Here is a 15089-nt window from a genome sequence, read left to right as displayed (position 1 = left end):
CCAGATGTCCTTTAAATGTTATAATTGTACAGCCTGCACCACTTCGTTTGGCAGCTCGTTCCAAATATGCAGCATCCTCTGTGTGAAGGTGTTACCCTTCAGATCCTTTTTAAATCTTTCCCCTCTCACCTTAAACCTATGCCCTCTAGTTTTGGACTCCCCCACCCTAGGAAAAAGACTTTGGCTATTTACCGTATTCATGCCCCTCGTGATTTCATGAACCTCTATAAGGTCAGTGCTCAGTCTCCAGCGATCCAGGGAAAAAAGCCCCCTTAGGCCATTTCAGAGGGCAGTTAGGGATGGACAATAAATACTGGTTTAACTAGTGACACCCTGAATCTGTGACTGAATAAAAAACAAAACAATCTGCCATATTTGGCAGCTTCAGCCATTGAGATGCTCAAGAATGAGTAAAAATACTACAATGATAATTTTACTGATATTTGTTTTTTATTTCCATATTTTTTAAAAGCAAGAATACAGCTGTTCCTAGGTATTCCAATAAACATTAATTAAACTGTTGTAAAAATTTCTGGTGGTCATTAAACTGTTGTAAAAATTTCTGGTGGTCAGCAGAGGACAAAAATGTTTTCCATTGTAATTTTCAAGCCTCCATGTTCATTAATAATACATTGCAGCGTGAATTTAGTTCCCACTGTTCTTGAAAATGATAAATTTACAGATACATTTGCTGCAAACTGAGATGCCTGGACCATTAATTGTAATCCTGCACCCTATGGAAAACTACCAGAGAAACAAATGATACATGGGCTTATGTTAAGGTAGAAAAATTATTTTTGTAGTTTTGTTTAACCAAATCATAGACTAATATTTATTGTTCACCAACTCAGTTGCAATGGTGGAACCATTTCTCTCCAAGAAAGTTTCTGGGCAGAAGTTCCATAGTAACAGTACCAGCATACAAAATCACGATAAATACAATAAATTTTAAACATTAATAAAGCAGTCGAATTAAACTAAACCCTAGTAGAACTGTATTTTGATATTTAGTTTCAAACCCTACAAAATTAATTTTTAGTAAGGCCTTACAAAAGCACAGAAAACAGCAAATAAAGACAAGGCAAATGAGGGAATTTTCAAAGCAGAAGATGGCATTATTTGACTTTACATTTTTAGAAGCCACTTAAGCATAAACTGTAAGTGAAAATAATTAAATTGTGATTGTATTAAGCTAAAAGAATCGCTTGGTGATACAGAACCTAAACATTGCTGAAAAGACAGACATGTCACTGAAGCTTTTCATCTTGCATTTATCAAGTCAAAAGAATCAATGCTACATTTTATATGATCACAACAATTTACATCACAGGGAATAAAAGGATATTGATTAGCAAGTAGGCTTTGATGGCAATGCCTTGGCCAAATAGAATCAACTTACCAACTAATCACCAGCTTTTTCACCTCTTGCATCAATTGTTATGATTGTTTCAGAATTAACTTTTGTCCCAATGAATGCAAGGTGAAAATTTGCCAATGTGATTTCTGTTTTTAGTAAATATCTCAGAAGAGAACATAGACAACTTTGTTAAGAAGTTATAGACTTCATTCTTTATAATTGTTGATATCTGTTGCTGTATTAAGTTAATGGATTCAACTTTTAAAAATATACAAATAGTGCAGTACATCACACTAAAGAAGTGACCAACATTAAAAAGAAAACAACACATACTCGTGTATCGAACAAGGTTGTACAGCAAACTCAATAATAAATGTTACAATATCTGACCTTTCTATCTTTAAGCATAGCATTAAATAACAAATACAAACAATATAAATGAAACAAAAAGTAGAGTAAAAGCTAGGATTGTATATGTAGATAAAGACCTCTAATAAGCAGTCTTAGAATGCCTAATTAAAAGTTGTTTGACATAGCAGAACATGGGTACACTCATGTAAATTATCCTGAGATTTATTTAAGGATTTTAAAAATAATAAGCACCAGACTTAGTATTATCATAAACTCACTCCAAGTCCATTCATCCAATATGGTTGATGATCTAGCTTCAATAGTTTGGTCCTTTTCTAAAGGGATCTCTTCCTCCAATTGTTCCATAGCATAGAGATGGATGACACGTTCCAGGTGGACCAGGATGCCCAGGCCTCCCTGATTTTCCAGGATTTCCAGCATTTCCAGGTGCACCAGGCTTTCCTGGGTATCCTTCTTTACTAACTCCAGGTAAGCCCATAGATCCTGAATAAAATGAAGGATAATTTAGGATTGCTCCACCAAACAACATTATTCATGAGATAGAAATGTCTATGTTAATGTTGTAAATATAGACTTTGTATGTTCTGATGATTATCAATTATTTTCATGTATTTAGATTGGCTGCCACATTGCCTACTGCAGATGTTCCACCTTAAACCTGACACTAATTCAAACAAAGTTGTAAAAAATATTCCTTTCTAATTCATTTACAATTTCACTTGAAATGCCTATGCATAAACCTTCTTAGAAAGTTTATAACATTTATAACACTGGTTAACATGATTTCTTTTCAAACTGAAAGGTCATTTATAAGTTGCTTTTGAGCAACTCGTGGAAGTTGCGAATATGGACTGAAACTAATAAAGACTTTCTGTCAGTTTACTGCACTCTGAATTGGAGATAATTGTACTAATGTATATATTTATTAATTAATTAATTTTACAATTTTATATTGGTTGAATATAATTTTTAGTATCATCTTGCATTTCTGCTTTATTACAACTCCTTGAATATGTTTTTTGTTTGTTTCAGCAGTTATAAGAAAAAGGACTTCAGCAAGGCGTTTGACAAGGTTCCGCATGTTAGACTAGTTAGCAAGGCTAGATCACATGAAATCCAGGGAGAGCCAGCTTTTTGAATACAAAATTGCCTTGAAGGTAGCAGATAGAGGGGAGTGGTGGAGGGTTGGTATTTAGACTTGAGGCCTGTGACCTGTGGTGTGCTGCAAGGATCAGTGCTGGGTCCACTGCTTTTTGTCATTTATATAAATGATCTGGATGTGATAGAAGGAGGTATTGTCAAGTTTGTGGATGACACCAAAGTTGGTAGTGTAGTGGACACTGAAGAAGTTTGTCTCAGAGTGCAAATAGGCTGATGGGTTGAGGAATGGCAGATGGAGTTTAATTTTGGTAAATGTGAAGTGTTGCATTTTGATAATGTAAATCAGAGCAGGACTTATACATTTAATGGTAGGGTGCTGAGGAGAGTTGCCAGACAAAGAGACCTTGGGGTGTAGGTTTATTGTTCCTTGAAAAAGGAGTTGCAGGTAGGCAGGGTAATGAAGAAGACTTTGGTACACTTGCCTTTATTGGTCAGTGCACTTTTGGAATACTGCATTTAATTTTGATACCCCGGCGATAGGAAAGAAGATGCAAAACTTGAAAGTGTTCAGAAAAGGTTTACAGGAATGTAGCCAGGATTGGAGGGTTTGAGCTATAGGGAGAGACTGAATAGGGTGGGGCTATTTTCCCTGGAGCGTCAGAAGCCGAGGGGATTATAAATGATAAGGGGCATGGATAGGGTGAATAACTAAGGCCTTTTTCCCAGCATAGGGAAGTTCAAAATTAGAGGGCATAGGCTTAAGCTGAGATGGGAAAGATTTAAAAGGGACCTAAGGGGCAGTTTTTTCACACAAAGGATGGTGCCAGTACGGAATGAGTTTTCAGAGGATGTGGCGACTGGATGGGTACACGAATAGGTAAGTGTTAGACAGCTGTGGGCCAAATGTTGGAAAATGGGACAAGATTAATTTAGGATATTCGCTTGCAAGGACAAGTTGGACCGAAGGGCCTGTTCCTTTGCTGTACAATTCCATGACTCTATGTCTAGACCAAAGACAGTATAAGAACAGTTTTACCACTTAATTACATAATGAAAAGCCAATGCCACAGATTGGTTAACCACATTAGTTATTAGCCACATACAGGCACAAATCCATATTATTATCAGAGAGAGCCAGTTTCTTTAATCATATTGTGCTTTATGTATTTGGATAAATGAAATACGATACTCATCCTATGACTGCAACAAATATCAGTAAGGAGGAAAATCCTGTATAAGTTGAGTTTAGGTTGGCAGGTTTGCAATTATAGTGATAAATTCCATCTGTACACTCCATAAATAACTGTAATTATGGCTCTAAATAATGAAATATTTGGAAAAGTAGATTTATCATTTTATATCAATGGCAACTCCGCTGTAAGTTAAATAAGCAAAGAATATAAAAAGTTGGGATCACTACTTAATATGTTTGAAACTTGTCTACATAGCCATAGACCATATACTTCATGATACATCATATTAAATTTGAATAAATATCAGAAATAAAAAATACTAGAAGCAAAGTATAAATCAACTTTAACTTTTCAACTTCTTTAATTCACTTGTGGGACATGGGTATCATTAGCTGACCAGTATTTAATACTCATCCCTAGTTGCCCTTGAGAAAGTAGTGTTGAGCAACCTTCTTGAACCAGTGCAGTCCACTTGGTGTAGGTTGACTCATGATACCCTTCGGGAGGAAATTTCAGGATTCCGACCCAGTGACAGTAAAGGAATAGCAATATATTTCCAAGTCAGAATGGTCGGTAGCGTTGAGGAGAACTTTTGTAGGTAGTCGTGTTCCCATGTATTTGCTGTCCTTGTTCTTCTAGATGGAGGCGGTCATGGGTTTGGAAAGTGCTGGCAAAGGATTTTTGGTGAATTTCTGCTGTTCCTTATCATCAGTAGTTGAAAGCTGGTATGCTTGTGGATATGGTGCCAATCAAGCTTTCTGGTTTGTCCTGAATTGTGTTAAGTTTCTTGAGGTGTTGTTGGAGCTGCATCCATCCAGGCAAGTGGGTGACAACTCCTGACTTATGCTTTAGAGATGGTGAACAGGCTTTGGGAGTCAGGAAGTCAGTCACTTGCCACAGTAATCCTTGTTTCTGACCTGCTCTTGTGGATACTGTGTTTTTGTGGTACGTCCAGTTGAGAATCTGGTAATGGTAATCTCCAGGATGTTTGCAGTGCAGGATTCAGTGCTGATAACACTGCTGAATGTTGAGGGGCAGTGCTAAGATTGTCTCTTAGGGAAAGTGGTCATTACCTGGCATTTGTGTGGCCAAATATTACTTTATACATGCCAGTCCAATCCTAGATGTTTTCCAGATTTTGTTGCATTTAAATATAGACTGCTTGAGTATCTGGGCAGTTGTGATGGTGTTGACCATTATGCAAATACCTGCAAACATCCCCACTTCTAACCTTATGAAGGAGAGAAGTTCATTGATGAACCAGCTGAAGATGGTTGAACCTAGCACACTTTCATGAGGAACCCCTGCAAATATTCTGGAGTTGAGACTGACTGACCTCTAACAACCACAACTATCTTCCGCTGTGTCAGGTATGACTCCAACAAGTGGAGAGGTTGTCCTTGATTTCCATTGATTCCAGTTTTGCTTGGGCTTGTGAATTCAAAACTTGGGTGCCAAGAACAATAGTTGGTTTTCTGGATTAAGAATCTTGCAATAATACCACTGGGCCAAGACCTCCCCTAAATATATGTTGTTCACGGTAGTGAAAAGCCATGATGTAGTACAGATTATCTCTCCTTACTGATGCCTGTGGGATTTCAGTATCATAATGCTCTGTCCAAACAGCCACACTTGTGTAGACTACATTCTACATGCCTGATTGTTTCCAAGCCCTTTAGGGGATATTGTCATGGTGATGATTGACATGACTTGTGTGTAAGCACATTGTCGCTGCTTTTCACTGCTCCTTCTTTACAATGACTTCTCTCTAAATCTCTATTGGCATTTTACGTGCAAAGACCACAATATCAATGCAAATAGCACACCCAACACCTACCCTAGCCCATCCAAAGGGCAACATACTTCTACTTGTGCATTTGCTGCTGTGTTGTATCCCAAACAGGAATGTCGACCTAAGTTGTGTATATATATCTGAATTTTGTTTCCATTAGAATAACTTGGTGAGAGAATAATTACCTCCTTCAAATGATGATTCCCATTCATATACCACATAAATATCACGAATGGGTTCTGGATACTTTGGACAGATGAGAACTGGAAACCATACTAGTGTAAACTAATGAACAGAGGAATAGGCTGGGATTATACTGAGCACTAGATATTGTGACAGGTGACTTCAGGACCGATTAATACTCCATCCATTCCAGCAAGAAAGCTCATTAGATCAAGAACCAATTAGCTACTTAGAGTTGTGCACACAAAACAGACTCTTCGGTCCAACTCGTCCATGCCAACTAAATTAATCTAGTCCCATTTGCCAGCATTTGGCCTATATTCCTCTAAACTCTTCCTATTCATATTCCAGATAAGGTCACATCTCATAGAGGTTTATAAAATCAGGAAAGGCATGTATAGATTGAATAGCCAAGGTTGCTATATCCTTGGTGTAAAAAAATTGCCCCTCACGTCTTTTTTAAATCTCTTTCCTCTCACCTTAAAAATGTGTCTCCAGTCTTGAAGATCCCCCATCCTCAGGAGAAGAACCTACCATTAACCCTATTTATACTTCTCATGATTTTATAAACTTATATAAGGATACCTTTCAACTCCTATGCTCCAGTGAAAAAAGTCCCAGCCTATCTAACCTTTCTTTAAGACTCAAATCTTCCATATCCAGCAACATCCTGATAAATCTCTTCTGAACCCTCACCAACTTAATAATATCCTTCCAATAACTGGGTGAAGGATAGTATTAAGCTGGAGGGGATTCAGAAAATATTTACCAGGATGTTGCTGTCTTTTATTTTGCCTATAACCTGCCTGAGGTCTTGAAATTCGTATCAGTATATCTGGTAATTTGATTTTGACTAGAGATGGCTTGTGGAAAATGACATCTGGGTTCTGCTGTCCTCTTCAGTTAGTTCTCAACTGCTAAATAAATTTAATCCAATATATCTTGCTCACAGAAGCATATAGCTGGCTCAGCACTGGTGTTGTTTTATGTAACTACTAGTAACGTCAACTTGCATTTTTTTGCTTTAATATCATAAATGTCAATGTGACTTACTCCTTTTTTTGCAGGATTCATCAGTGTTTCTTCTGGCACCAACATGGGTCAGTTTTTCAAGTTAAATTTAAAATGATTTTTGTTTATTCATGCACTATTACCATGATATAAAATCACAGAATCCCTACTGTGTGTAAGCAGGCCAATCAGCCCTTCGAGTCCACAGTGACCCTCCGAATAGCATCCCACCTAGATCCACCGCATCTCCCTAAGCATGCATTTCCCATGACTAATCCACCTGGCCTGCACATTTCCAGACATTATGGGCAATTTAACATGGTCAATCCATCTAACCTGAACACCTTTGGACTGTGGGAGGAAACCAGAGCATCTGGAGAAAATCCATACAGATACAAGGAGAATGTGCAAACGCCACACAGTCACCAAAGGGTGGAATTAAACTCAGGTCCCTGTTGTTGTGAGGCAGCAGTGCTAACCTCTGAACCACATATGCTGAGATGAATCCTGTGACATTTGAATATATACACTTCAAACTTGAAGAAATGAGACCTCCAATTTGTTCAATTTTACAGGCTGCTAGTACAAAAGAAACACTGCTCTCTTACATATCCAGATATAGCAGTGAAAATGTTCCCTATTGTACACAACTTTTGTTTCTAGCTGTAACATCTAACAATGCATATGCAATGGAAACCATAGTTAAGATCTGAATGTTCAAGAATAATTGACACTGAGGAGGCAAAAAGGAAAAGGAGGTGGGGTAATAAGGAATGGGATCAGTACAATAGAGAGAGGGGGATCTTTGATCAGGAAATTAAGAATTTGCTGGTCTGGCAGCATCTGTGTTAATCAGAAATCAGAGTTAACGTTTCAGATTCAGTGACCCTTGCCCAGCACTGATGTTGGCGAGCAAGGTGTTGGTTTTAAAGCAGAAGATAGGATGAGCAGAGGAGTAAAAAGTAAATGATGAGTGGAGCGAGAGCCCGAAGAGAGAGAAGAAGAGTTGGACCAAGAAAGGACTGGATAACGATCACCATGGAGAATGAATAGATGTTAGTGGACAGTAAGGAGGTGACAGAGAAGGAAATGTGAAAGAGTTGAGAGAATGGAAACTTGCAGGTTAATGAGGTTTTCATATCTTCAAGACACCCTCAATTGTTTGACAGTGAAATCAATAATAGAAAAATGACAGTCAATTAGCAAACATCTTGGTAACACAAAAACAACAGTGTAGTGAGAGTTAAATGTTGGTAAGGACACATGGCGATGTCCTCTACCATTCTTCAAATAATCCCAAGGGATAATTTATGTCCATGTAAAATGGCAGACAAGGGACTAGTATCTAGTGTGAAAGAACAGAAACTCTGGTGTAACACAAAATCAATACTGCATTCAAATGTCAGCTAGATTCATATATGTACACTGGAGTAGGAGTTATAGAGTCATAGAGTCAGAAAATCCCACAGCACGGAGACAGGCTGTTTAGTCCAAACTGGTCCATGCCAACCAAAATATCTGTTCATGCTAACCCCATTTCCCTGTATTTGGCCTATATCCTTCTAATACTTTTCCATCCATACATTTGTCCAAATGCCTTTTAAATGTTGTTAATGTACCTGCCTCAACCACTTCCACTGACAGCTCATTCCATATGTGTACCACCCTCTGTGTGAAAAAGTTTCCCATCAGGTTCCCTTTTATACTTTCCCCTCTAATCTTAAACTGATGCCCTCTAGTCCTTGATACCCCAACCCTGGGAAAAAGATTGAGTGCATTTACCCTATCCATGCCTCTCATGATCTTATACACCTCTGTAAGGTCAACCCTCAGTTTCCTACACTCAAAAGAAAGAAGTCCTAGCTTGTCCAACCTCTCCCTAAAACTCAAACTATTGAGTTCAGGCAATATCCTTGTAAATTTCTTCCGCACTCTTGCCAGTTTAATAACATCCTTCCTATAACAAGGTGATCAAAACTGAACACAATACTCCAGGTGTGGCCTCATCAACGTCCTTTCCCACTGCAACATAACTCCCCAACTTCTATAATCAATGCCCTAACTGATCTAAAGGGAAAGGCGGTGGCCTCGTAATATTAGTGCTTGTCAATTAATTCAGAAACCCAGAAGAATGTTCGGGGGACCTGTGTTCGAGTCCCGACACGGCAGATGGTGGAATTTGAATTCAATAAAAGAAAATTTGGAATTTAGAGTTGACTGATGACCATGAAATTATTGTCAATTGTTGGAAAAACGCAGCCAGTTGACTAATACATTTTAGGGAAGGAAATCTGCCATCCTTACCAGGTATGGCCTACATGTGAGTTCAGAGCTACAGCAATGTGGTTGACTCTCAACTGCCCTCTGAAATGGCCCAGCAAACCACTCAGTTGTATCAATTGCTAGAAAGTTACAAAGAAATGAACCCAGATGGACTACCTGGCATCGACTTTGGAACTGGAAAAGACAATGGCAGCCCTGTCGACCATGCAAAGTCCTCCTTAGCAACATCTGGGGGCTAGTACTGAAATTGGGAGAGCTGTCTCGTAGACTAGTCAAGCAACAGTCTGACATAGTCATTCAGACCCAGACCCAGACTCAGCAGAGGCAGCAGCACAGTAGTATACAGTCAGGAGTGAGTTGCCTTGGAAGTCCTTGACATCGACTCTGGACCTACTGAAGTCTTCCTTCAACTGATGAATCAGTATTCCTCCATGTTAAACAACACTTGGAGGAAGCACTGAAGGTGGCAAGGGTGCAAAATGTACTCCAGCCATTTCTTGATATCAAGTGGAATGAATTGAATTGGCTGGAGACTAGTATCTGTAATGCTAGGGACCACTGGAGGAACCCAAGATTGATCTTCCACTGGGCACTTCTGACTGAAGATTGTTGCAAATGCATCAGCCATATCTTTTACACTAATGTGCTAGGCTCCTCCGTCATTGAAGATGAGGATATTTGTGGAGCCTCCTCCTCCAGTGAGTTGTTTAATTGTCCACCACCATTCACGACTGGATGTGGAAGGACTGCAGAGCTTAGATCTGAGCCATTGGTTATGGAATTGCTTCGCTCTGTCTAGCACTTGCTGTTTCTGCCGTTTGGTATGCTGAATGTCAAGGGGCAGTGGTTAGAATGTCTCTTATTGGTAATAGTCATTGTCTGGCATTTGCATGGTGTGAATGTTTGGTAGCTTCATCAGGTTGACACCTCATTTTTAGATATGTCTGATGCTGATCCTGGCATGCCCATCTGCACTCTCCATTGAATCAGGGTTGATCCCCTGGCTTGATGGTAATGGTTGAGTGGGGGATATGCCAGGCCATGAGGTTGCAGTTTGTGCAGGAGAACGGTCCTGCCGCTGTTGATGGCCCACAGTGCCTCATGGATGCCCCATCTTGAGCTGCTAGATCATTTTGAAGTGTGTTCCATTTGCCATGGTGATAGAACCTCCATCGTGTTGCGTGGCACTATGTGAAGGCTGGACTTCATCACCACAAAGACCATCCAGTCGTCATGTTTACCTATACTGTCAGGACAGATGATTCTGCAGCCAGCAGATTAGGAAGGATGAGGTCAAGTATATTTTTTCCTCTTGTGGGTTCCTTCACCACCTGCCGCAGTTATTAGATTGGTTCAAACAAGGAATAAAAGAGCTGAATTCCAGAGGTGAGGTGAGATTGACAGCCCTTGACATTAAGGCCGCATTTGATGGAGTATGACATCAAGGAGCCCTGGCAAAACTGGAATCAATGGGTATTGGGGGGCAAACACTCTGCTGGTTAGAATCATACCTGGCATAAAGGAAGATGGTTGTGGTTGTAGAGGGTCGGTTATCTCAGCTCCAGGACATCTCTGCAGGAATCCCTCAGGGTAGTGTGCTAGGCCCAACAGTCTTCAGCTGTTTCATCAACAGTCTTTCCTCTGTCATAAAGTCAGAAGTGGGGATGTTCGCTGATGGTTGCCCAGTGTTCAGCACCATCCGCGACTCCTCAGATCCTGAAGCAGTCCATGCTCAGATGCAACAAGATCTGGACAATATCCAGGCTTGGGCTGACAAGTGGCAAGTAACAAATGCCAGACAATGACCATCACCAATAAGAGACACTCTAACCACTTTAACCCCTTGACATTCAATGGTATTATCACCACTGAATCCTCCACTGTCAACATCCTTGGAGTTATCATTGACCAGAAACTCAACCAAATACAGTGCCTACAAGAGCAGGTCAGAGAGTAGAGATACTGTGGCGAATAACTCACCTCCTGACTCCCCAAAGTCTATTCACTATCTACAAGGCACAAATCAGGAGTGTGATGGAATACTCCCCACTTGCCTGGATGGGTGCAGCTCCAACAACACTCAAACACTCCAAATACCATTCAGGACAAAGCAATCCGCTTGATTGGCACCACATCTATAAACATTCAGTCTCTCCACCACCAGTGCTCAGTAGTAGCAGTGTGTACTATCAGCAAGATGCACTGTAGAAATTCACCAAAGATTCTTATCCTGCACCTTCCAAACCCACGGCCACTTTCACCTCGGAGGACAAGGGCAGCAGAGACTTGGGAACACCACCACCTGGAAGTTCCCCTCCAAATCACTCACCACCCTGACTTGGAAATATACAGCCGTTTCTTCATAGTCATTGAGTCAAAGTCATGGTATTTCCTCCCCACCGCATTGTGGGCAAATGGACTGAAGCTCACCACCACCTTCTCAAGGGTAAATAGGAGTGGACTATCAATGCTGGCTAGCCAGTGACGCTCAAGTCCCAAAAATGAATTTTAAAAATCTAAATTCCAAGATCCCTCTGTTCCATTACACTCCTTAAGGCCCTGACATTCACCATTAAACTCCTATTTTGATTTGAATTTCCAAAACGCAAGACCTCATACTTGTCCATATTAAACTCCATTTGCCATTTCTCAGCCCACTTCCCCAGGTGATTAAGGTACAGCTGCAATTTCTGTTAACCTTCCTCAGTGTCCATGGTATCGTCTATTTTAGTGTCATCAGCAAACTTACTAATCATGCCTTGTACATTCTCATCCAAATCATTGATATAAATAACAAACAATAGTGGGTTCAGCCCCAACCTCTGAGGCACCCTATGAATCACAGGCCTCCAGTCCAACAAGCATTCTTTCACTATTATCCTCTGCTTCTTACCATCATGCCAATTTTGTGTCCAATTTGCCAGCTTTCCCTGTATTCCATGCGATCTAACCTTCCAGAGCAGCCTACCATGTGAAACCTTATCAAAGGATTTACTGAATCCCTATAGACTATGTCTACCACCCTGCCCTCTTCAATCTTCCTGGTCAAAGAAATCCAAGGAATTTGTGAGGCATGATCTCCCTTGCACAAAGCCATGCTGACTATTCCTAATCGAACCCTGTCTTTCCAAATGCATGTATATCGTATCTTCTGAATTTTCTCAAGTAACTTACCCACCACAGATGTTAAGCTTATTGGTCTATAGGTCCCAGACGTTTCTTTGCAGCCCTTCTTGAATAATGGTACAACATTTGCTACTCTCCAGTCTTCTGCCAGGACCCTCGCAATTTCCTCTCTAGCCTCTCGTAGTGTACTTGGTTATATTTGGTCAGGACTAGGAGATTTGTCCACCTTCATATGCTCTAATATATCCAACACCTCCTCAATTGTGATATGAACTGTCTCCAAGATATTAACACTAATTTCATGTCTTTCTCCATGGTAAACACAGAGAAATATTCATTGAGAACTTCGTCCAACTCGCGTGGCTCTATACATAGTTGTCCACTTTGGTCCTTGTGGGGCCCTTATTTTCTTTCTAGTTATTCTTTCCCCTTTAATATATTTAAAGAACCTCTTTGGACTCATCTACTCTCCTCAGCCAAAGCTATCTTGTGCCCCTTTTTGCCCTCCTGATTTCATTCTTCAGTAAACTCCTGTATTCCCTGTATTCTTCCAGGGATTCCCTTGATCCCAGCTATGTGTGCCTGAGCCACACTTTTTTCCTGGTCAAAGCCTCAATATCTTGTCATCCAGGGTTCCCTATTCCCGCCAACCTTGCCCTTCACCCTCATGGGAACATTTAAACCTTGAACTCTAGCTTTTTCACTTTTAAAGGCCTCCCACTTGCCAGTGAATCTGTTCTGTCTCAGGTGACAGCACTAAAGGGACAGTAAAAAAAATGACACAAAGGAAAAGAAAGAAACAGAGAAATAAATCTTCAGTAGGAGGGTAGATGGAGAAAATTACATATTGGATGGGGATAATGTTGTTCGGCTTGTTTGGTGTATAGGGAGTACAAGTTATGGCAGGGGACAGTGATGGTGGTAGAGAGTTGTTGATTCACGTGGTCCCCCTGGAAACGACCTGTGAGAGGAAGTTCAATAACAGAGGAGCGGTTTTAACTTGTTTAAGAAGTTATACTGGCGTGGATTTATCATTGGTTTTACCTTTGGTTTTATCCAGTGCTGTGTAGCCACTGACAGTTTTAACATTCTCTTTCTGTTGCATGAGCGTTCTCTATTCAGGTCGGCTAATACGACCAGAGAAAATCTACGAGACGGCTGGTGACCTATCGGTCAATGTTAGAAAACTATTTTTGGCAGCGGCGTTTATGTCGAATTCCAAAATTTCTGGTTGGGTGGGCGACCGGGAAAATAACTGCCTTGCACAGTTGTTATTGGAGACACCGTGTGCTAAATGTGTTAGTCAAACAAGGACTAGACTATCCGTTTCTACGTAAATGGAAGAGACCATGATAGTTCCTCCGGCACGGCTGCCCTCTGGCAGGCACAAGGAAGCCAGTAATAAAGTCCAGAGGATTCAGGATCAAGTTCGAATTGAAGGATTCATAGATAAGGCCTCTCTAGAATCTTGTGCTTTTAATAGCCGGACAATTTTTAATTCGAATTTTAAAGGACCCTTTGAGTTTAGTCAAATTGGAGAACCAGAGAGCAATAAAGAGAAAAGTGAGAGTAGGATTATTCATCCGGTTGTTAATGAGAAAGATAAAATAGAAATAATATCAGAATATCCTTTAGATAATTTTGTATGTAAATTTTGTAATAACATTTATAATACGACGGGAATGTTTAGAAGACATTTAAAATTATGTAAAGGGATTAAAGCTGTGAGAGTTAAATGTAGTAAATGCTGCTGAGAGGGTAGTTACCACTCAGTCGCGTGTCACTATCCTAAATGTAATAGTAATATAAAAGAAAGGGAAGAAGGTAAATCATTCCAATGCGAAATTTGCCCGCTCAAATTTATAACAGCTATAGGTTTAGGACAGCATAAGAGGCATGTGCACCCTAATTTGAGAAATACTAAAAGAAATAAAGAGAAAAAAGATAATTTGGAAAAAGTAGAGAAAAGTAAAAGAGGAGTATGGTCCAACTCCGAAATAAAAATGTTACAACAATTAGAAGAGGAATTTACAGGTTGTAAAAATATTAATAAACTTATCGCTGAAAAATTGAAAACTAAGACATCAAAACAAATTTCCGATACAAGAAGATTGTTAGTTAAACATCATAAGATTAGTGATAAAGTTGCTGGCACAAGTCAGGAAGTAGTCCCCATTAATGATAATAGAAGTGAAGAGAATAGTGATCTAGATTTAGATACTCCAACAGAGGAAATAGTAATAGATGAATATAACCATCAAGGAAATAATAATATTAATGGAAATGTAGAATCTAAAGATGGACCATTAATAGAATTCGTAGAGATGATGGAGGACAAAATAAGTAAAAGCAAACGTATAATAAATGACTATGACAGCATTATGGATATGATAATTGGTAAATTAGGGACTAATGATGAGAGCAATAGGTCAAAGAAATCGAAATATAAAAAGGGATTAATTACTAAGCAGAAGGATAATAGACAAGAATGTAAGATGAGGGTAAACAACGCTAAAAGAAGATATAGTAGGAAAAAAGGAAAGTTTAAAGAAACACAGGTTTTATATAAGAATAAAAGACAGTATTTAGCTAGAACTATGATGGGAGCTCTGGCTAAATGTGAATGTCAGCCAATCCTATGAAGGAATGGCATACAATTTAAAACTGATAG

The 15089-nt window shown here is 39.6% G+C and overlaps 1 protein-coding gene across 1 annotated transcript in view; it reads right to left on the bottom strand.

Annotated features, from left to right (window-relative positions):
- Positions 1 to 464: 464 nt before the first annotated feature.
- col21a1 (collagen, type XXI, alpha 1) overlaps positions 465 to 15089 on the bottom strand; it is a 448863-nt gene continuing 434238 nt past the window's right edge. Inside the window, exon 30 of the mRNA XM_072549080.1 lies at positions 465 to 2212. Within this exon, the coding sequence (XP_072405181.1) occupies positions 2025 to 2212 (188 nt within the window). The 3' untranslated portion in view covers positions 465 to 2024. The remainder of the gene's footprint in view (positions 2213 to 15089) is intronic.

This window comes from Chiloscyllium punctatum, chromosome 3 (genome assembly GCF_047496795.1).
Source record: "Chiloscyllium punctatum isolate Juve2018m chromosome 3, sChiPun1.3, whole genome shotgun sequence".
NCBI lineage: Eukaryota > Metazoa > Chordata > Chondrichthyes > Orectolobiformes > Hemiscylliidae > Chiloscyllium > Chiloscyllium punctatum.
This window is presented reverse-complemented; position numbering and strand designations above follow the sequence as displayed.